This window comes from Saccopteryx leptura, chromosome 7 (genome assembly GCF_036850995.1).
Source record: "Saccopteryx leptura isolate mSacLep1 chromosome 7, mSacLep1_pri_phased_curated, whole genome shotgun sequence".
Classification (NCBI taxonomy): Eukaryota; Metazoa; Chordata; class Mammalia; order Chiroptera; family Emballonuridae; genus Saccopteryx; species Saccopteryx leptura.
In genome coordinates, this window is record NC_089509.1 from 106758727 (window position 1) to 106783005 (window position 24279).

Here is a 24279-nt window from a genome sequence, read left to right on the forward strand (position 1 = left end):
ACACATCATAAGTTGTTATAATTTATGAATGTATCTAATAACACAAATGCACCATAAAACAAAACACTAGACACCTACATATTACGGAAATGAGGTGCTAAGTATATTGTTTTGATGCTAAAATAAGTATGGGATTCAAATTAATGTTAAGTTTAGAATGATTAAAATCTGACTTTAAAAATGGAGATCAATACATATTAGCTGTATCAAAGGTTCCAAGTGGCACGTATCATGAACTTTTCCTAATGCTGAACGCTACAGTTTCTATCTTCCTCAAGTTTCTGAAATCAGTCTTCTCCTTCGTATAGCCATGGCCAACATTCAAGTTCAAGTCCTCATTCCAACTGCTCTGTATACACTATACCTTCAACCATCTCTTCACCTCTACTCTGTGCAACCCAACCTCATATTGCTGCCAGAATAATCCCTCTGCAGTACAGATCTAATCATAGCAAGCACTCATCTACTTAAAAAATTAAAGGCAGAAGCAAATTTAGTATTTTCCCACTAATCAGCTAAGATCCCTTCTTGTAGCATTCAGAACTCTGAATATAGCCCTAAACTTCCTCCTCATTCTATAGTCAAACCAAACTGCCCTTGGCCATGTTTCACAACATGCCTGGCTTTGCTCATGCGGTCTGCCTTGCTCCTCTGTCCCCACCTATCCTTCTTTCCGAGGTCTCACTTCCCAGACACTCATAGAGGCTCTCCCAGAGGTCCTCGAGAAGTCGCACTCCCCCTTCTTTGGGGCCCTCCGGGCACCCGTTCACGCAGGCTGCCCTGAGAGCCGGTGTGTGGTGTCCCCCCCCTCCCCCCGCTGCAGGCTCCGTGATGGGATACCTTGCCTCCTGAAGCTGCTTCACGACTGGGAGCTTGGACTCTCTGGGAAATAAATACCTAAGGTGCTTATTGAGGCAGGAGAGTCATTATATTCAGACATTGGTTTATAGAAACATCTTTAATATAAGAGTCACAGCCTGACCAGGCGGTGGCGCAGTGGATAGAGCGTCGAACTGGGATGCAGAGGACACAGGTTCAAGACACCAAGGTCGCCAGCTTGAGCGCGGGCTCATCTGGTTTGAGCAAAGCTCACCAGCTTGGACCCAAGGTCGCTGGCTTGAGCAACGGGTCACTTGGTCTGCTGTAGCCCCACAGTCAAGGCACATATGAGAAAGCAATCAATGAACAACTAAGGTGTCGCAACGAAAAACTAATGATTAATGCTTCTCTCTCCATTCCTGTCTGTCTGTCCCTATCTATCCCTCTCTCTGACTCTCGCTCTGTCTCTGTATAAAAAAAAAAAAGTCACATATATAAGGATCATATCTATAATAAAGTAGTAAGATTTCTGTGAGACTTTGGAAGGTAAGGAAAATGTCACATCCACTTTCAGGTCATTATTGGAAAATGTCACATCCACTTTCAGGTCGTTATTAACACAGATGGCCTTAAAGCAGAATTCTCGAAAAGTCAACTGGTGAATGAGTAATAAGAGAAAAAATTCTGAACTATATCGCAGACCAGAGGGCGGGAAGAAGACAGGAGTTAATCTGTTAACAGCCACTGGCTGAAACCAACAAGACTGCTTGCTTACAATTTCAGCTCTTAACAAAAAAAGAATGGTTCAGCAAGGGATGCTGCCATATCTTGCTTATGTGTGAACTTCTTGCTGTCGCCCAGAGCCCATCCAAGAGCGTCGAGCACTATCCCTTCCGGACTCTGTACCCCGCCCCCCAGAAGCTGCCCTGCCCCTGGTCTACAGGTGGGGCCCAGCCTGACTCACTTAACTTGCCCTGCCCGGGTTCCTTCACTTGTCAAACCAAGACCCTAGATTTGATGAGCCTCAAAATTCAGTTCTAACACTCTAGAATTCTATAAACATAACACCTCTTCGTTGGTTATTTCTAATCAGAGAAGTGGTGGGAAACAATATTCAAGTTCTCAATTTTATTTATCAGAAACACAGAACCCCAGAAATCTTCAACTTAAAAGGGAATATATATTTCTGAGTTACTGCATTTTCAAAGGAGTCTCCAAATAAAAACAAACTAAAACCAACACAACCACAAAAAACCATGTCAGAAAATAAAGCTAAGAGAAAAACAAAAACATGTCCCTCCAACCTCATACTACTACAAGTAACTGCTAAATACCACTTTAAAAATGAATGTTCTGGCCCTGGCCGGTTGGCTCAGTGGTAGAGCATCGGCCTGGCGTGCGGAAGTCCCGTGCTCGATTCCCGGCCAGGGCACACAGGAGAAGTGCCCATCTGCTTCTCCACCTCTCCCCCTCTCCTTCCTCTCTGTCTCTCTCTTCCCCTCCAGCAGCCAAGGCTCCATTGGAGCAAAGTTGGCCTGGGCACTGAGGATGGCTCCATGGCCTCTGCCTCAGGCGCTAGAATGGCTCTGGTCGCAACAGAGCAACACCCCAGATGGGCAGAGCATCGCACCCTGGTGGGCGTGCCGGGTGGATCCTGGTCGGGCACATGCAGGAGCCTGTCTGACTGCCTCCCCGTTTCCAGCTTCAGAAAAATACAAAAAAAAAATATGAACGTTCTATTAAAAATTTAAGAAGCCAAATATAGCTATAAAATATTATCAGGTGTATAGTAGGAACAAGTGGTAAAATATTTCAAGTTGTTTCTGGATCTCTTGCCTCACAAAATAAACTCAGACTCAAGGTATAGAAACAGGAGAAGCAAAGATTGCAGAATTCCTCGGACAATGGGAAACAGGCATGCTAACGGTATACATGCCCCATGGGTGGGCCTAACTTAAACTCTCCAACACTGACTGTACCGTACGTGGGCTTTCACACAGGACGATGCCCACCCTTCCTCAGTCAATTTTATGACTTGATTAACATATGTCAGTCTTTCAGAATAACTTTTGGGTTTTTTCCTTCCCTTCTGCATGAAAGGCCCTAGACAGGTGACTTCTGAGTACAAATCATCAGTTTAGTTTGTCAACGTCCCATTCGGACTTCTGGGTTCACTATGGCGCTGGTGGCCTGACGGTGCCCGGAACCTGAGGTTACCAACACTCCGCTGGAGTGAAGTCTACTGCACAGCGCAAGAGCTCTGAAAAGCGCTTTCTTTAAATGTAGAAGAAAAAGGGATATTTCCTAGAAGATACTAACAAATAACTGAAATGAGGCTCTTTCTCCCACCTCTCCCCAGATCGAAACCAAAACAAAAATGTTATCAAAAACAGGGCTGGGCCTCTTCGTTACATTATTACCAACTCTGGATTCAGCGATCCCTTACCTTCGGATGCTTTGATCACATACCCCCCCTTCTTCTCACCGGGGGGCACATCAAGCAGCTGCATCACCCTGTCCAGCAGTCCGTGGATGATCTCAAACCCAGGGTTCTTGTTGTAATACACAGCACAGAGATGCCTGTAGTTTCTTGCACCTACATCTGAAAAAAATAAAAGAATTAGTCACTAGTCCACTTGGACCAGTATTTAAGAATCTGACTTCCCCAACACAAACTCGGGCAAAGTCAACAAAAGAGGAAACCTATTGGCAAACACATGGAGAACCATCCGACCTCAAATGCAAAATAAGGTGGTTTTTCAACCATCACATTCCCTGAGGGGTTTCTATATGGGGTAGGTATAGAAAACCCTCGTTTCTGGCCCAGAACAAGAAGGCTTCATGGTGGCATAAACTGGTAAAACCCTTTGTAAACAATTTAGCAACGTACATCAGAACCTTAAAATTTCATCATCTTTTACTCACAATATTATATACAAAGGAAATAATCCTAAATTTAAAAAAAAAGGCTTCATGTAAAAAGATATTATTTCTGCACAAAGCATATTTCCAATAGTGATATTGGAAACCACCTAAATTGGAGAATGGCTACATATAATACAGTCACTCATCAGAATACTATGGGGCTAAAAGCATCTTTATGAAGATGTATAATAGAGCTAGGGCAAATATTTGAAATAGTAAGTGAAAGAAAAAGAAAGAATATACCATAGGTTTGACAAGTGGGAAGCAAAGAAGGGAATGACTACCTCAGAAGTTAGGACAGTGATCACTCCAGGAAAAGGGAAGGTGATCTGATGTGGAAGGAAGGCTCTTAAAGAACCTTAAGATACTGGCGATATTCTATTTCTTAAATGGAATGGCTACACTAGGGTTTGCTTTATGTAATCTTTTTTTAAATTTTATTTAGAAAATTAAATTTAAGAGTGACAATCAATAGGAGTACATAGGTTTCATATAGTAATCCTTTTAAACCATGTTATATACACTTTTTACAATTAAAACAAAAACAGCAATATATGAAAATAAGAATGACAACTATGTAAATAAAAGCCAAACTACTCCACATGCAATAAAAAGACAATTACATGTTAACAGAGTTTATGTTTGGGCAGGGATAACTTTTTCCAAGTTTCACCTATTTTCCATTTTTTCCCCTTGATTAGTATATGTTATATATATTCTGCTTTTAAATTCAGAACTTAGAAACAATATTTTTTAAAAGGAAATACTGTTCATTTCCAACAGTGCAAATGAACCCTGATGGGTGACTGGGTAGATGAATTGCAGTTCATCCATACAGAATACTACTCAGCAATGAAAAGGAACAAACCTATTGACAGACTTGACAATTTAGGTTTATCTCGAGGGCACTATTGTAAATAAAAGAGGCCAGCCGCAAAAGGCTACACACAACATGAATCCATTTGTACGATGTTCTGGAAGAGGCAAAACTACATAATAGCAAACGAACAGATAGTGTCTGTGTGAGATTAGGTGTGGAGGGAAAAAGTGACTACAATGGAAAAAACGAAGGGTTTTCAGGGTGACAGTAATGTTTGTATCTTGTAATGATGGTTACAAAAATCTAAACCCATGTTAAAACTTTTTTTTAAAGGACTGTGTAGCATCTAAAGGACTCAAATTCAATGGTGATCAACAGGCCCTTTAATAAATTCTAGGGGAGACCACAGCTCTAACACAAACACTGAACGAATGTTGGTTTCATTTCGCTTTTCAAATTAGGAAAAGAGAAAGAACTAACTAATGTCTACCAGGGAACAAACTGAAAATGAAAAGCTGCTTTATATTGCATACATTGAGCAACAGTTCCCCCACACTTATTCTGAGAGGAAAAATTCTGAGATGTCCTAAATTAAACTACAGTAGGCAGGATGCAAGGAAGAGATAAGAAGGGGTTAATCAGTTAACACAGGGGCAGTCAACCTTTTTATACCTATCACCCACTTATCTCTGTTAGTAGAAAATTTTCTAACCACCCATCGGTTCCACAGTAATGGTGATTTATAAAGTAGGGAACTTTACTTTATAAAATTTATAAAGCAGAGTTACAGCAAGTTAAAGCATATAATAATAATTACTTACCAAGTACTTTATGTCGGATTTTGGCTAAGTTTGGCAGAATAAATCTTTATAAAACAACTTACTATATAGTTAAATCTATCTTTTTATTTATACTTTGGTTGCTCCGCTACTGCCCACCATGAAAGCTGGAACTCCCACTAATGGGCGGTAGGGACCAGGTTGACTACCACTGAGTTAACAGAAGGGCCAAAACCAACAAATGACTGACAGCTCACACTTCTGAAAGTCTGTCCCAACTGCAGGAACTCTCAGGTGGCTGTTTCCTCAGTCACCCGGAGAAGAGCCGCCCCCAGAAGCCACGGCACCCTGGCTACACACGGACTTCCCAGACAGTTGCCTACAGCCAGTCCAAAGCACCAGGTACTTCCTTGCGGACCTCTCCCAGAACCGCCCCCTCCTCTCCTCTTCCAGCCCCTACTTATCACCACTGTAAATTCCTTCAGAACAACTTACACCCTTCTCTTCCCTTGCACACTCACTCTGTAAGCGCCCCACAAGCCCGGGGAGGCAGCCATGTTGGCCCGCCCCCTCTGCCCGCTGCTGCTGGTTCAGACGCACGCCCCCCACCCAGGTCCCTTTACCGGCTGGCTCAGGGCTCTCCAGACTCTTTCAGAACAACTTCACACCTTGAAGGTTTCTGACGAACAATTCCCACTGCAGAACTGACACACATACTGAATGTCTTTTGCTTTCCAGATAGCCAAATAAAATATGGGTATTTTAAGACACTGTATCAACAACTGAAGTCATATTAAAATGAGCACATAAATGGGATGAAAGGAAAAAGGAAACTAATGGTGACTATTTCCCATATGGCAGGTACTTAGCACCTGCCTATCAATGTATCTATAATCTTATTTCATTCTCAAGACAATCATGTAGGCTAGGTTTTATTATCCCTGTGAAGTAGAATCGAGAAACAAAAGCTCAGGAAGATTTTGCACAAAAGGAAGCCAACTGTCTGGAGCTAACTATAATTAATTACATAGTTGTAAGTTTCAAAACCAGGATATGACCAGAATCCTCTCTCAAATCCACGCTCTGTCCACTCTCCAGGGGAAATTCTAAATCTCTAAAGAATTCAGATAGAACCTCTATATCGCCAAAGAATTTAGATGACAACAAATAATACAAGGGCAAACATATGTATGGGTATACACTGACCTCTTATAGTCAGAGATATCCATTCTTGAAATGTTTCTGATACGATAAACAGATGTTTGAGTTTTCTCAAGTTTTCTGAGAACTGTAATTAAGCAACTGGAGTAAACTATTTTTAGATGTCAGTTAATTAAAGTTCCTAGCCACCAATGGTACTGTCACTCATGGACAGTGCATTCTAAGTTAAATGCTGACTGATACACGTGGAGACCTAACTGTTCTTGCCACGTGACATTTCTCAGTACCTGCCATGCTCCAGGCACTGCTCTCTAGGGAGCCTGAGAGGATAGGGGTCCAAGCCAGCACAGGGCCAGCACACCTAAACCCTCAACAAACATTTTCTGAAAACATGAACAAAAGCCTGGCAAGGGAGGTGAGCACACAGAAAAGACTATTTAACATTTAACAAGGCCATGACAAAACAATGGGCCACATTCTAAGTCAGCTGATGTGGGAAAGTGAATACAGTACCACTGTCAACTCTACCGTTTCCATCTGCAAAGATGAAGGAATCTGGTATCTGAAAGCTTTAATTGAAGGTGTAAGGGCAAAGACTAGTTATTAAAATCGGGCAGGCATAAAACCTCAATAACCCAACCACATGCATAAACAAAAACAAGGGGTCTGATTGCCTGTAGGAGCAAACTCTCTCTCTCTCCCTCTCTTTCCCTCTCTCTGCCTCTCCCCTTTCCTCTCTCCTTCCCTAAGGGGGGAAAAATGAAATGAAACAGAACTAAATTATCCCTTTCATAACACGACGTTGCCCCTGGGCATCTCTGCCATGTGGTCCCCATTTCTTGGTGTCACATGCTTCCACTTGAGCACACAGGCACGCACTGGAACTATTTTGTTGTTCCATCTCCGCTGCGAGAGAACAGCCCAGCAGAAAGGCAGCACTCGGGAGCCCAGAAGCATGAACCGGAAGCTCTGTTTTGGTAACCTCTGCCTTGGGAGACTTCTTCCCTGATCTCCAAATTATGTAAAATGTACCATTCTGATAAGAGGAGCTACAGCTAGTTTGAATTACAATTAAAAGACAAATGATGATCAGAATAATAGAGTTACAATAAAAAAGAGAGGACTTAAAAAAAAATTATATCCCAAGAAAAGTTTTAGGACATTTATTAGCACATGTACACACAAATGAGCTGTAGGTTCTTAGATTTTTTAGATTCAATTTTGCAATATTTAAAACAAAAAGCCACTGACCTTTAGGGCTTTGTACTCGATCCGCCATAAGCATTAGACTAAACCTGCTATTGAGGTGGCCTCTCTCACTCCCACCGCTGATTGGCTGGTTTGTTACATTTCCCCAGCTCCCTCTCCCCTAGGCTTGTTGCGCCACACCTTGCTAACAGTCCCTCTCCTGTGGCTGCCCCGAAAAAGAGAGAACCACACACTCAGCTCCACCCCGTCCTCCCTGGAGAAACCGCTGGGTACAGTGAAATTCCCAGGACCATGTTACATCACCAGGTTCACTGACTGCACTCCACAAAATAAGAGCGCTCATGCCAAGATGAGGATTTGTTGTCAATGACTCAGTTCTTTATAACCCAGCTAACAGTTGTCATTGTGCCATCAAACAATTCCGTTTAGACAGCTCACCACGTGTCGGTGGAATGACAATGTTCTGCACAGAGCCGCCTAGAGAGGTCGCACTACCACCCACGGGAGGGCCGGTGGGCTGCGCTTCTGCAAGCGGACTGAGCGGGCCCAGTGATTCTTTTTAAGATGAGAAAGGAAAAAGAGAATGGTAGTTGATGTCCCTTAGTTAGATGACTAGTATATACAACTCAAAAAAATTTTTTTTACAAACAACTCAAATTTTTAGAATAGGTTCCTACGTGACATAGATCCTCTTTCACCAAAGTACCCACGATGAAAAGTAAATTAGGGGTGTTAGGTTATGTTATCATATACGGCACAGACTGAAGAAGGGCAGAGTCTTCAACCTCTCTGTCTCTATTTCTCACTTTCTCCAGGAAGCCCAATACAGATGCCAGAAACAGCCAACTGGAAAAGCAAAAAGGCTTCCGGGTAATCAGTGTCTGGTACTGACCTGGAGATGAAGAGCCTGGCCAAACTCCAGAAACAAACAAAGCACCTTGAGTTTTAGTCTTCAATAAGCTGCTTTAATGTTGGTCCCAAGGGAATGAAGCTTATACCTGAGAAATTCCGTGCAGTACTAAGTGATTCACAAGCGCTACAAGGATACCCTGAAGATATATATATACCTTAAAAATTACATCTAATAGGGAGAACAGGTACCTTTATAGACTCCTGATAGGATTGCAAATTTGTAAAACAGTCCTTTTTGGAAGAGAATTTGATAAGATAGCAAACATTTCATGTGCATACCTATGGACCAACCAAGCCTGTTTCTAAAAATATGTATTTGTGTAAGAGTATAAGGATATTCGCTGCATCAGAGATGTTTTAGCAAAACCCTGGTTAACATGGGCAGGTAAAGCATAATTTCATTGGTGGAAACTAAAAATAAAAATGTTATTCATCCATATAGAATGGCTACATATAGAAATGCAGAACATATGGCTGCACATCATAGAAAATGTCCGGCAACTAGACCCTGGCCGGTTGGCTCAGCGGTAGAGCGTCGGCCTGGCGTGCGGGGGACCCGGGTTCGATTCCCGGCCAGGGCACATAGGAGAAGCGCCCATTTGCTTCTCCACCCCCCCCTCCTTCCTCTCTGTCTCTCTCTTCCCCTCCTGCAGCTGAGGCTCCGTTGGAGCAAGGATGGCCTGGGCGCTGGGGATGGCTCCTTGGCCTCTGCCCCAGGCGCTAGAGTGGCTCTGGTCGCGGCAGAGCGACGCCCCGGAGGGGCAGAGCGTCGCCCCCTGGTGGGCGTGCCGGGTGGATCCCGGTCGGGCGCATGCGGGAGTCTGTCTGACTGTCTCTCCCCGTTTCCAGCTTCAGAAAAATACAAAAAAAAAAAAAGAAAAAAAAAAGAAAATGTCCGGCAACTAAGTCTTAGGGGTAGGATTACAGAGAAGTTGGATACATGTATTTTTCAAAAGTACTAAGAGAGTAGAATTATTTTTAAGTTACAAGTATATATTCATGAATGTTCTTAAGGATATTACAAATATATCCTCAATATCTAAAACAAATAGAAGAAAAGGAATATTTTTACTTATAACGCATCCATAGTCTAGCACCAGAATAGAGATTTTTCTTCTTTTTTAAATAATACTTAAAGCCAAGAAACAAATGTAAAGAGAAACGTATGACCTTCTTAATGTATGAACGAAAGAGTCATATCCTTATGGGTTGGCTTTTATTCAGTTAACATAAACCTGGGATGGATTTTTATCTATTAAAAAATATAATATGCAACGCATGACAGATCACATTATACTCACGTTAGCAGATCTTAACTATGCGGAACCAAACACACTAAAATAAATTTCTATATTAAAAATGATGTTATTTACACAGTGAAGATGCCGTCACATATGCGAATGATGCTACTTCAAATATTGTTAATGTCAATGTTCCCTTCACCCATATTTTTTGAATTATTAATTGGAAATTCTACATGCCAAAGATATGAAGTAGTAAAATTAAATTAATGCAGACTGATGACATAAGCTCCCTTCAGACACCACATTCCACGTGTGGGTGCCAGATACCTGCCACTATTGGATGGCTGCAGAATTCATGGACAGTTTCTCAGAGCCGACGGATCTCACAAAGCTCATGACAAAAACAAGCGAAGAGTTATAGAAAACACTATAAAGATCGGGACTCTATATTTTAGGGGGTGACCACAGCAGACAGATACATGAAGGGTACAAACCCAAAGCAAACAAAGGACAAACCAAATCATAGAAGGACGGTGAACTGTTCCGTTCCTGCAGCCACGGCGGCCCGAGAGGAGAAAGAAACAAAAAGTTTAAATATATGCAGTGACTAAAAAAGAAAAAATCAGGGGAGGAGGGTAGGGGGGGCTAAGCCGGGATGGGTGGAGACTTGACTTGGGGTAAACACACTCAGTGTGCATACAGATGGTGCTGCGGACCTGGGCACCTGAAACCTGTGTGACTGTGAACCAGTGTCACCCCATACATTCAACTAAACAGAAAAGGAAAGAAAGTCAACTGATCAACAAATAAATAGATGCATTCTGGGGCTCCAAATCCAAACTGGGCAAGGTAAGAAAGCAGCAGATGGGTCTGATTTAGAAAATGGGCTTCGGGGAGACTGTGCAATCTCAGAAGCTATCCGAACAGGGCCTTGGGAAGCAGACGACAGGCAGCCTGTACCAGGATGGCACGATGCAGAGAATCGGTCAGAGCAGGAAGTGAAGGCTTGAAGTAAGTGCCCTTGCTAAGGCGAGTGGGGAACGGAAGCCTTGGAGAGGGCAAAGACCTTTAACTGTTCCATCTACTACAATAACAATTATTTCTTACGGAAGACAGTGAAAGAAACAAATAGGTTTGTTGTTCCACTGATTAATGCATTCATTGGTTGATTCTTGTATGTGCCCTGACCGGAGATCAAACCAGCAACCTTAGCATACTGGGATGATGCTCTAAACAACTGAGCTACCTGGCCAAGGCTAGAATAATTATTAAAACCCCAAATTCTTTAAATGCAGTAGTTGAAAATGAAGTATATGGCAATTTGATTATCAGGGTTCTCCACAGATATATGTCAAATTGACAACAGGATGGCTGTTTTGTGCTCAATCTACATCATCCTCTGTACTCGACAGAGCCAAACGAAGTCATCTTTCTTAGTTAGGCTGTGGTTCCTCTTCAACTGAAACTCAACTCAGCAATGCATTTCTGCTGCCACTTCGGGGAGCTTCCAGGCAGACCGGCAGCTTCCATGTCCGTCACGGACTCAACTGTAAGGGCAGAATGCAGTCTGCACCTCGTAAGAAGCCAGAACGCTGGACTGCACAAAAGATCGTTGCTTTCCTGAGCACAAAGATGAGCAATTCACAATTAGGTCCTCTGTACCTCTAAAGCAATTTTTATGATTTTGTTTACAGTTTAGTTATCCTTAACATCGAACAGAAAAAACAAAAGTATTAACCGCTGGAACCAATCAATAACTCACAGCAGCCTGACTGGACAGAGTCAGGGCTGCCTCTCTGACTTTCCTGGTATCGCTGAAAATTCACCCCACAGCAGTCTGCATTTAACTTCTCATTCCAAAGACACATGTGTGCCCAACCAAAGGCATACGCAGCTCAGTCCCCTGAGTAATGACTAAGTTTTTAACTGCTGCAGCAACTCTCCATGGTTGGCTCAGCCTCAAAGAACGGGGCTGTGCCTGAGTCAGAGAGCACGGCCCCACACTTGAGCAGTCCGCCTGACGTAGGCACTAGCTCGGCGGCCAGCCGGCAGCATCGCGGCATGGAGGGAGGGAGGGGCAGTCAGAGTCCCCGTGGCACAGGAAACTGTCCAGTGGGGTCGAGCATGGGAATGGGGGCCGGCAGCCTTCCACTCCTCTTACAGGACTGGGCGTCCGGCAGATTGTGGGAGGCACACTGAAATCCAGTCTTCCTTTTTCATTTCTGTTTTGGAAGACACACTGGCCCACAAAAAACTGACATGAGGCCAGTAGTGGTGGGTATTTCCTAAATCTTACAAAACAAGGTAGTGGCAGCTGTCACTCACTCGCTGGTCTGTGCTATACGGATACACTGCACATTCCCTCAGAGCACGACCTATAGAAACCTGTTCCCTGGTCCCTCTTCCCCAAGACGGGCACCTCAGCCTCTTATATTCTAAGCATTCCCCAGCCAAAAAAAAAAAGAGAAAGAAAGAAACTGAAAAATATAATATTTTTTCCAGGGCAATGAATGAAACTGCCTTGCTCGCTCTCACCACATATTTCCACCCCGTTTGCATCAGTAGTTTGGGTTTGTCTCAACGAATGAAAATCTGGGACCATTATAATAACTGGAAGCCTCCTTTACCATTTCGCTTTTGATGGACTATATTGTTTTCTTTAAAATAGTTTATTATTTAGGAGGAAATGACTAATGTAAATCCAACAGAGACATGCTTACTGGTTTGACAGACTACTGTAAAAACATGTGCACAATTCATTATAAAAAGTGGGCAATGGGCCCTGGCCGGTTGGCTCAGCAGTAGAGCGTCGGCCTGGTGTGTGGGGCACCCGGGTTCAATTCCCGGCCAGGGCACATAGGAGAAGCGCCCATTTGCTTCTCCATGCCCCCCTCCTCCCTCTCTGTCTCTCCCTTCCCCTCCTGCAGCCAAGGTTCCATTGGAGCAAAGATGGCCCGGGCGCTGGGGATGGCTCCTTGGCCTCTGCCCCAGGCGCTAGAGTGGCTCTGGTCGCGGCAGAGCGACACCTCGGAGGGGGAGAGCATCGCCCCCTGGTGGGCGTGCAGGGTGGATCCCAGTCGGGCGCATGCGGGAGTCTGTCTGACTGTCTCTCCCCGTTTCCAGCTTCAGAAAAATACAAAAAATAATAATAATAATAATAATAATAAAAAAAAAAAGTGGGCAATGAATTACTGAAAAAAAAACACCCAAAACACAACATTCCTGTTTTTCTTAAGTAAATTCCCATATTAGTGCCTTTTGGTTTTCTTAACCCCAAAATAAAACTAGCTCAAAGCATTTTGGGTCCCCAGTGCCTCAGCAAGGTGACACTTTTCTCTGAATGGCCAGCAAAGGTTTTCAAGTTACTCTCACAGAAAATTACCAAACCAGGGCGCCGGGTATCTGGCGTCAGGCGCTTATACCCTAATAGTAAAAGCAGACACAAAACAGTGCTTATTATGTAGCCGGAACTTTTCAAAATGCAATTTCATTTAATCCTGATAAGCGAATGAAATGAGTCAACATCATCACCAAGGTACAGATGAGGAAACTGAGGCACAGAAAGATGAAATAAACTGTCTGAAGTTAAGCAGCAGGTGAGCAGCAGAACCACGCTTGAAACCCAGGTGCTGGCGGCAGTTTCCCCTCGGAACCGGAACCGCAGAGCTGGGCTGCCCCATCAGCATCCTCTGTGGGTACCAGACGGCAAGTCAGGGGTCCACGTGTGCACACTTAAGTAATCCACCAGAAAGCTCCTTCTGTTACGAAATAAAATCCACGCTGACCTCAATAAAGGAAAGCAAACCTGTGTGTTCAAGATGGTGACCTCACCGAGCAGATGTACCTCCTCATTCCTCAAATCCCACTGATAAATAAAAAATTTCAAAGAAAGAGAATGAACCACCATGAGGCAAGACAGCAGAATTATCACAACCACACCAGGAGTCAAAGAGGCCTGCTAGAGATGCACTGTTCTTCCCGATGAAGTGGAGCGCAGCAGACACGCAAGTCTGAGTTACGAAGTGTAAGGACTGGTTTGTGGGGTCGTCAGCAAGGCCACCGCACCAGGACTGAAGACTGGCCCTCTCTCACAGGGAGGCGGTCTCCAAGCACGGGCCCTGGGCAGAGTGGAGTCCACGTCTAGGTCTTCCCAAGAAACACAGAGGGAAAAGAAAGTGAAGGCACCCATCCAGGACTGAATACTGTAAAGCAGTGTTCTGAACTGCTGATTGGCAGACCGCTGCCTGTCAGCCAGACATTTCGTGCTGGTCCCCGAAAGAGTTAACCACCCTGATGTTGGTTAGGGTTAGGAGTTAGCGTTCAGTTGAAAAACACCGCTGTAAAGTGCTCGAAAGTGCGCCCTGCCAAAAGTGAAGCCCTCCCGCGGGACTGCAGGGAGGCCAGCGTGCTCCTCCCCCTCACCGTCAGCAGAGCAGCAGGGGAGGCCAGCGCGCTCCTCCCCCTCACCGTCAGGAGAGCAGCCCGCTGTGAGCATCCCCCCCCCACCCCACCCCGTATACTCTGCAGGGAGCCCAGCGTGCCCCCCCCCCCCACCATCACCATCCGGACCTGGGCGGCCCTCTGTGAGCAAATATTCCCGGTTCTGCACGATCTGCAATGAGGGAAGAGGCCAACTGCTAAAGCAACATTCCAAAACTTTTGAGAAAACCTAGTGTAATTACCCTAATTCATAAATAGGTCTGAATCACTAAGCATCAAAACATAAAACTCAAAGAACTAAAATGAAAGAAAACAAATCGAAGATAACAAGAAAAATGTGACATCAGAATGATAACAAGAGCTCAGCGGCACCGATGAAATGGTAATAGGTGTTTAGTTACCGGTACCAACGGAACAGCATCACGTGCTCAGTAGCAGTACCGACGGAACGGCATCAGGTGCTCAGTTAGCGGTACCGACGGAACGGCATCAGGTGCTCAGTTAGCGGTACCGACTGCTCAGTTAGCGGTACCGACGGAACGGCATCAGGTGCTCAGTTAGCGGTACCGACTGCTCAGTTAGCGGTACCGACGGAACGGCATCAGGTGCTCAGTTAGCGGCACCGACGGGACGGCATCAGGTGCTCAGTTAGCGGCACCGACGGGACGGCATCAGGTGCTCAGTTAGCGGCACCGACGGGACGGCATCAGGTGCTCAGTTAGCGGCACCGACGGGACGGCATCAGGTGCTCAGTTAGCGGCACCGACGGGACGGCATCAGGTGCTCAGTTAGCGGCACCGACGGGACGGCATCAGGTGCTCAGTTAGCGGCACCGACGGGACGGCATCAGGTGCTCAGTTAGCGGTACTGACGGGACGGCATCAGGTGCTCAGTTAGCGGTACCGGCGGTACCGGCGGAACGGCATCAGGTGCTCAGTTAGCGGTACCGACGGAACGGCATCAGGTGCTCAGTTAGCGGTACCGACGGAACAGCATCAGGTGCTCAGTTAGCGGTACCGACGACGGAACAGCATCAGGTGCTCAGCGGTACCGACGGAACAGTAACAGGTACTTAGTCAGCGGTACCGATGGAACAGTAACAGGTGTTCAGTCAGCAATACCGATGGTACCGAGGGAACGGTAACAGGTACTCAGCGGTACCGATGAAACGGTAACAGGTGCTCAGTTAGCGGTACCGACGGAACAGTAACAGGTGCTCAGTGGTACTGATGGAACAGTAACAGGTGCTCAGTGGTACTGATGGAACAGTAACAGGTGCTCAGTGGTACCGATGGAACAGTAACAGGTGCTCAGTTAGCGGTACCGATGGAACAGTAACAGGTGCTCAGGAGTACTGATGAAACAGCAACAGGTGCTAAGTTAGCGGTACTGATGGAACGATAACAAGAGCTCAGTCAGCCATACCGATTGATGGTACCAATGGAACAGTAACAGGTGCTCAGCAGTACCGATGGAACAGTAACGAGATCAGTCAGCAATACCGATTGATGGTACCGAGGGAACGGTAACAGGTGCTCAGTTAGCGGTACCGACAGAGGGTCTGCGGCACAAGAACCCTCACGACTGTTTACAGCTGGAACTGACGATGTTTTCAGATTTCTATTACAGCCAATTTACCATTCAAAGAAAACTCTCCACAGACCGACATTAAAATAAACTTCTATTCTCTAAGGATTTATGCACTGAGATAAAAATTCTGCCCTCAGGCCAATTGTTAATGAAGACTTGGGGAAATTAGCACTTTTCTTAATTTCCCTATACATTCAAAACTGACAATGTCTTTTGTCCCACCTACCTCAAAGAGATGGTTTACAATCAGGAGAAAAAGTATGTTTAAAAAGCGTTTTCAGAAAGTAAAAGGCACTGTACAAACGGCAGGTGACGCTGTTGGCCGTGAGGCTGCACGCTGGGGAGCAGAGGGAGTCGGCTCAGGCTAGAAGTTTGCTGGGGACGGTCCACACACGGACAGCCGAGAAAAAGGCCTCTGCCTTTGTTAACTGATCCAAAATGGCACCCTCAGCACCCTGCAGTCCGGAGTGAGACTCACTGAATAGACATTGCTGGACCTGAACTGTTTGTTCCAGGGAACCAAGGAAATCCTGCCAGCAATGCAGTCTCTCTAGGGCACTGCCCACTAAGAGAGGACCTCAGACGCAGCCCAAGACAGTCAGACTTCCGCAAGTCTGCAGACGTGGAGAAGTCTGACACATGGGAAGCTCGAATAAGGCAGACTTCTTTGGCAAACAGGTGTAAGTTCTTACTAAATATATATAAGGTCTACCGGAAAGTTCTGTCCATTTTTGGCATAAAGCAAAATACAAATTTTTCTGACTTAATTCATGAGGCACCCATCTTGAATATTTCCACACCAATCCTATCTTCCGAATATGGTCCGAAATGGTTTGCTGAGCTGAATTAAGCCTTTCTGCGATCTCCGATGTTGTCAGAAAAGGATCTTACTCCAACATGGTCTTAACAACATCATCATCAATCAGTGATGGTCGCCCAGAACGTAGCTTATCAGAAAGGTCGAATTCACCTGTTTTGAATTTTTTGAACCATCTTCTGCATGTCCTATCAGAAACTGTACCTTCACCAAACAATTTCAATAAATTTCTACATGCTTCTGTAGCATTTCTTCCTTGTTGAAATTCGTAAAAATACAGTGGCGTAAATGAACTTTATCAGTAGCCATGGGTACACTATCGCTTCACACATAAGACTAACGTGAATCAACTTTGTTTTAGTTATTTTGCTATGTCAGTATGTATACATTAAGTGATAAAAATAGGCACACATGCGCCAAATAAACATGTGCTTACATGTCGAAACTTGTTGTGCTAGAAACGGACAGAACTTCCCGGTAGACCTGATATTTATTAAATACCCACTACATTCCAAATGTTGAACCAAGCAACTTGTTGTACCACCAAGTCCAGACCATTCTCAAGAGACAAAACTGGTAAAACAGTCAGTCAGTGACACTAGCGTCCAGTAGTGGGGAACAGTCACTACTCCTACACCAGAATGACAAGAAATCAGGAACCTTAAAATGATATGCCATAAACCATGTGCTACAGGAAAAAGAGAAATATTCCAGTGTTTTTCAAGTTGAGGTTTTAATAGGGGTCTTCCAAAACATTATTAAATTCTTTGTTAAAACTTGCTTTCTAGTAAAAGGAATAAAACATAGAGTAACCAAATATCTGGACTTTGCTTGCCTGATTCAAATCAATTGTGAAAATTCAATTTATAAGACTGTGAAAATTTAAACATTAGATAGATTTCTGATAATAATAAGATGATTTTATTTGATTTATTTAAAGACAAAAATGATAGCCTTCTTTTAGAAACAGATACTACAGTGTTTGCTGATTAAATGATATGAAATGATGTGATGCCTGGGAATTACATTAAACTAACACGGGGAAGGGGCTGGGGTATAAATTAAAAAAGCCTAGGCACATGTTCATAATTGTTAAAGCTGGGTGTTAAGATTCATTACGGTAATTATACTATTTTCTCTACTTTTATATATAGTTGAAATTTTCATAATAAAAAATGCTTCAAGTATACAAATCAAAGGTGGCTCATTCTTACCTCTGCTAGAATCTTTTACTACAATGTCAGAGATTTCAAACAGTTTCAGAGGAAGGGGCATCTTCCGATTCGCTGCTATGGTCTTCAGGAGGCCAGGAAGAAGGGTGGTGCGTGCCACCTACAGGAGAAGAAACGAAATTGCACTGACCAATAGAACCAAACAGAGCACAACCCCCTTCACCTCAAGGGGTATGTTCCAAGACCCCCAAGCAGATACCTGAAATCACAGATAACACCAATCCCTTTGTAGATACACACTATGATTTTTCCTATACGTACATCACCATGATAAAGTTCAGGCTTCTCGGTGGCATATCCGAATCGCCAGCATCACTTCTCTTGTGCCTTGGGGCCATTACTAAGTAAAGTACGGATTACTCGAATATAAATAAGCACTGCCATACTGAGGCAGTAGATCTGATTACCTAGTTGGCTACTAAGTGGCAGGTAGTATATACAGCATGGAGACATTGGGCAAAGGAATAATTTATGTCCCAGATGGGACAGAGAGGGACAGCGTGAGATTTCATCCCACTACTAAGAATAGCTGCAATTTAGAATTTATGAATTGTTTATTCCTGGAACTTTACATTTAATATTTTCAGACTGGGTTGACTGCAGGTTACTAAACCACAGAAAGTGAAACTATAAAGGGGGGAGGCTAATGTACTTGGTTAAAAAATGAAGTCCAAGACCCCACGGCTTCACAAGAAGATACTGGGAAGTACAGTGTCTAAATATCCAAGTCATTGTTATTTTTCAGGTTCAGGTCACTCAAAAACCTAAAAATGTTCTGACTTCTGAACTTATACAATGAAATATCATAAATTTGATTTTAAAAAATGAACAAATACAACAACAAACATAACTACTTGTGTCTAGAATTGGTTGTTTTTTATCATTTTTAAAAGTAAAGTTAGCTTTCAAGATTTCAAATGTTAATTTTCATAGTCTGCCTTATTTTATAAGTTGAAGTAGACTATAGGAAACATAAATACAAGATAATGCAAAAGTAAGTTTATAGTTGTTCATATGGAAAATCATACAGTAATTAATAAATAAGAATATACTTTCGTGTACTCACAACTATAAACCTACCTTTGCCCCCACCCTGTATTTAAATAGATTAAATATAAATTATTCAAAATTTAAAAAGCCAGGGCCAGAGAAAATGTAAATGCGATTAAAATACCAGGACAATGAAGAAAACAGAACACATATGAATACACTGAAAAACCTATGCAAGCGATGATTACAGTTCCCAGCTGAGTGGCCAAAGCACAAATACACATCCCAGTTCTTTAAAACAAACAAAACCACAAAGCGTCGCTGCTTTTGCCTGTGTAGTAACTCTCTCCCTCTGAGACACCGCGTTACCAGCAGGGCAGCAGGGCGGCGACACTGAATCTGGGCTCTGCAGACTCTGCCCCAGGATCTCTGCCCAACTCTTGCTTGAGCTTAAGCTGGTTGCTCTGCTTCCACTCCTGCCTCTTCCCATAGTGACCCTTTAAGACCTGTCAGGTCATGGACCCACCCTGCTCAAAAATCTCCAACAGGTTTCCATCACATTTTAAGTAAAAACCATGCCTTACATGGGGCCCTACAGGAATCTGGCCCCGGCCCCTTTCCAACCTCAACACCTGCTACTCCCTTTGGCTCCCTGTGCTCCGGCCACACACCGCACACCGCGGGCGGGTTCCATCCTTCCTCTGCCTGGTACATTCTTCCTCCAGACAACGTGTGGCTACCTACTGTCCTCAAGTCTCTGCACAAAGGCCCTCTCCCACGGAGGCCTGCCCTGACCACCTAGCTACAACAGCAGCCTCTCCTAGATCCTGCACAGGGAGAACAAGCTCCTCAAGGACTTGCTACATTGTGGGGTGGAGGAAAAAAATATCTTTCCTATCACATCCATTCTGCCAGCAAGCTGCTGTTCACCTTCAACTCAGTATTTTCTTAAATATCATCCCTTTCCCAAACCACACAAACAAAACTACACCGTTAAAGAAAGCTTAACTTACTAGAATGGAAATAAGCTACTTTCGCAGATCATTGTTCTTAATGTTTTTCAACTTATTTTATAGATAACCCTATTTGCTTATTTTAAAACCCGCAGCAATACAAAACAGAAACAAAGACCTGAATGTGGTCAGGCTGCTGGATCTAACTACCAATGTATTGGAACTATAGGGGCCCCTGGAATGTGGTTAGCAAAATCCCAAATGTCAGAACTCTACAGAATAAATGACCCAGTTTCTTCAACACAATGAGAGAGAGAGAGAGAACCTATAGATTAAAAGAGACTTTGGTCCTGACCAGTTGGCTCAGTGGTAGAGCATTGGTCCAGCGTGTGGAAGTCCTGGGTTCGATTTCCAATCAGGGCACACAGGAGAAGCGCCCATCTTCTTCTCTATCCTTCCCCCACTCCTTCCTCTCTCTCTCTCTCTCTCTCTTCCCCTCCTGCAGCCGAGGCTCCATTGGAGCCAAGTTCGCCCAGGTGCTGAGGATGGCTCCATGGCCTCCACCTCAGGAGCGAGAGTGGCTCTGGTCGCAACAGCCACCGCCCCAGATGGGCAGAGCATCGCCCCCTGGTGGGCATGCCAGGTGGATCGCATGCGGGAATCTGTCTCTCTGGCTCCCTGCTTCTCACTTCAGAAAAATACAAGAAAAAAAAAAAGAGAGAGAGGGAGAGAGAGGCTTTAAGCCTGGCTTGTGGTGGCACAGTAAATAAAGTGTCGACCTAAGAACGCTAAGGAGTCGGTTTGAAACCTCAGCTTGCCTGGTCAAGGCACATATGAGAGTTGATGATTCCTGCTCCTCCCCCCTTCTCTCTCTCTCTCTCTTTCTCTCCTCTCTAAAATGAATAAATAAAATCTTAAAAAAAAAAGAGAGAGACTGTAAAAAGAAATTATTGATTTGAGAGAGAAGAAGGAAAATAGAGAAACGTCGACCTGTTGTTCCACCTATTTATGCATTCCTTGGTTGAATGTGCCCCGAGGACAGGACCTGCAACCTCGGCATATCGTGAGGATGCTCTAACCCAGTGGTTTTCAATATGTTTACACTTGGAAACTGGTAAAAACAGATTATTTCAGGAACCGCCCAGGCAAAAACCACCCTGAGCGTAAGCAAATTCAACTAAGATCATTAGGTCTACTATCTTCATACAACATCATGGTGGGCTAACTCTTTTTTCACAGACCAGCACGAAATTTCTGGGGACTAGTCCATGGACAGGTGGCTGAAAAACACTGCGTCACTGACTAAGCTACCCGGCCAGGTCTAACCCCATCTGAATCCAAAATCAGCGTCACTGACTAAGCTACCCGGCCAGGTCTAACCCCATCTGAATCCAAAATCAGCGTCACTGACTAAGCTACCCGGCCAGGTCTAACCCCATCTGAATCCAAAATCAGTGTCACTGACTAAGCTACCCGGCCAGGTCTAACTCCATCTGAATCCAAAATCAGCGTCACTGACTAAGCTACCCGGCCAGGTCTAACCCCATCTGAATCCAAAATCAAACTAGAAAAATTGAGCCAACTGGGAAAATTTGAACAACGACAGGATATTTGAGTATGTTAAGGAATATTATTGCTAATTTGGGGAGATGTGAAAATATTCTATCATTTTATTGACAATAATTATAATAAAATTTAACATCTTTTAAATAAATAGTATTTCTTTTAATCATTCTCTAACATTAATCTACTATCAGAAAATAGCTCCAAGTTAAAAATTATGCAGGAAAATTTTTAACTTAAACAAACTGAGTTATAAGACCATAAGCTAATTTAATTTAACCACAAATAAATATAAACTTGTTAGCCACATTAGTAATGGTAGGACATATCTGTTGGTAAAGCAGGAGCAAAATACAGAATCTGCCAAATCTAAAAGACAGACTCACTTTCATCTCTAATGTATTTTATACAGAACTATTGATTCTTAAGTGTGCAAAGACACAGCTATTTATAGTGGCATTTAATGTGTTTCTGATTTGTTTTCCTTCCACTTATACAGAGATTAATACAGGATGTCAACCCTAAAGAATACAACATTACCACATCTTAGGAAAGCCATCAAGTTTGACAAGCAAAACTGGGAGAAAAAAATTTGCAATAAATTCAAATAAAAATGCATTAAGATTTATTGAAATATCACCCTATCCAAATGAACCTGAAAATCTATTATTAAAAAGATCACCATGGCCATTTTAAAAAATAGTAGGAAAGCTAGTGGACCTCAGAAAACAAAACATAAAAGCTCATTATTGCAAACCTTCCAAACTAGTGTGAGGAAATTCCTCAAAGTTCTGACATTGAATATAAAGAAATAATTCATGGCCCTGGCCGGTTGGCTCAGTGGTAGAGCATCGGCCTGGCGTGCGGAAGTCTCGGGTTCGATTCCCAGCCAGGGCACACAGGAGAGGCACTCATCTGCTTCTCCACCTCTCCCCCTCTCCTTCCTCTCTGTCTCTCTCTTCCCCTCCCGCAGCCAAGGCTCCATTTTGGAGCAAAAAATGACCCGGGCGCTGGGGATGGCTCCTTGACCTCTGCCCCAGGCGCTAGAGTGGCTCTGGTCGCGACAGAGTGACGCCCCAGATGGGCAGAGCATCGCCCCCTGGTGGGCGTACCAGGTGGATCCCGGTCGGGCGCATGCGGGAGTCTGTCTGACTGCCTCTCCGTTTCCAGCTTCAGAAAAATACAAAAAAAAAAGAAAAGAAAAGAAAAGAAATAATTCATGTATTTGATGCATATTACCAATTAGTTCTTTAATTAGTCTAGTTCTATCTGCCACATTAGTAGGTAGTTCTATAACTAAAACTTAGATTAAGTTAGAACTATAGATTTTTAGAATTAATCTAGTCCCCTACTTTTACAGAAGTGAAAACCAAGATCAAAACAAACTATCCCAGAGTTCAGATATTATAATAGCATTAACTTTATTGAAAATATTTCCTCCCAATTCCAAGATTCTTATGATTCTAGAAGACATGATTTTCTCTAAAGCTTGGTTTAAAATTATCAAACAGAATTGCATATGAAGGAAAAAAAGAATGAGAGCTTATCAATATGAAAAAGATGAGACTATTTTGAAGTCACCAATAAGCAAAGATATATTATAACTTCAAAATGCTCTTTCTAGTTAATGTCCTAATCTATAATGTAAATCATTTAACAATTATTAATGTAATATATTCTCATTTAACTGTTCCTAACTCTACATGAAACTGCCAATAAACTAGATAGTTACAGTGGGAGACAAAGACAGAACAGTCAAAAACTGATGTCACGACTAATTTTAGAGTGAATGATTTAAAGGAGGTACTGGGAACAGGTGTTAATTCATTTATTACAAATAGGTGAAAAGATAAAATCTATAGTATTTTAAAAATCGATTATAAAATGGAAAGTTCAGACAAGACTGGGCTAGACAGCAACAGCAGGTAAGCACGAGCTATAAAGTTAAGAAAAATTAAAAATTTAAAAGAATTTTTGTCAGTAAAGAACTAACTATGAACTTAGCCAAGAGATTTTTTAAAACTCTAAGATATTGCCATATGAAGTATAATAATACTTGAAGAGGCTTTTCATAACTCACACTGTTTTTTTTGTTTGTTTTTTTTTGTATTTTTCTGAAGCTGGAAATGGGGAGAGACAGTCAGACAGACTCCCGCATGCGCACGACCGGGATCCACCCGGCACGCCCACCAGGGGCGACGCTCTGCCCACCAGGGGGCGATGCTCTGCCCCTCCGGGGGGTCGCTCTGCCGCGACCAGAGCCACTCTAGCGCCTGGGGCAGAGCCCAAGGAGCCATCCCCAGCGCCTGGGCCATCTTTGCTCCAATGGAGCTTTGGCTGCGGGAGGGGAAGAGAGAGACAGAGAGGAAGGAGGAGGGGGCGGAGAAGCAAATGGGCGCTTCTCCTGTGTGCCCTGGCCGGGAATCGAACCCGGGTCCCCCGCACGCCAGGCCAACGCTCTACCACTGAGCCAACCGGCCAGGGCCCACTCACACTGTTTTTATCCAAACACTCACCTACTGAAAATTCTTACCTGAAATTCAGCTGTTTTAGGATTACTTATATGGACTGCCTTTGTTGCAGAGATATCCAGACCAAGTTTATCAGCAATATCTTCCTGGGAACACTGAGAAATACATGCAAAACAGGTCAATATGAAAAGCAATGATCAAATTTAACATAGAAAGTATAGTATTTAACAGTGTAAGTCCACTTGTGCTCTTATAGCAATGTTGATTCTCTATATAAATCAGCAAATTAAGAATAAACTAAGAATAAAATGTGTCAATGAACGCGGGCCCACAGCAGATGCAATCTGACAGGAA

At 43.6% G+C, this 24279-nt stretch overlaps 1 protein-coding gene across 3 annotated transcripts in view; it reads right to left on the reverse strand.

Annotated features, from left to right (window-relative positions):
* Window positions 1–24279, reverse strand: part of FARSB (phenylalanyl-tRNA synthetase subunit beta) — a 75021-nt gene that overhangs the window by 17772 nt on the left and 32970 nt on the right. For all 3 annotated transcript variants that reach the window (XM_066345866.1, XM_066345864.1, XM_066345865.1), the window contains 3 exons: window positions 23988–24080; window positions 17931–18048; window positions 3266–3421 (listed from right to left, as the gene is read on the reverse strand). In XM_066345866.1, coding sequence (XP_066201963.1) covers window positions 3266–3421; window positions 17931–18048; window positions 23988–24080 — 367 coding nt within the window. The remainder of the gene's footprint in view (window positions 1–3265; window positions 3422–17930; window positions 18049–23987; window positions 24081–24279) is intronic.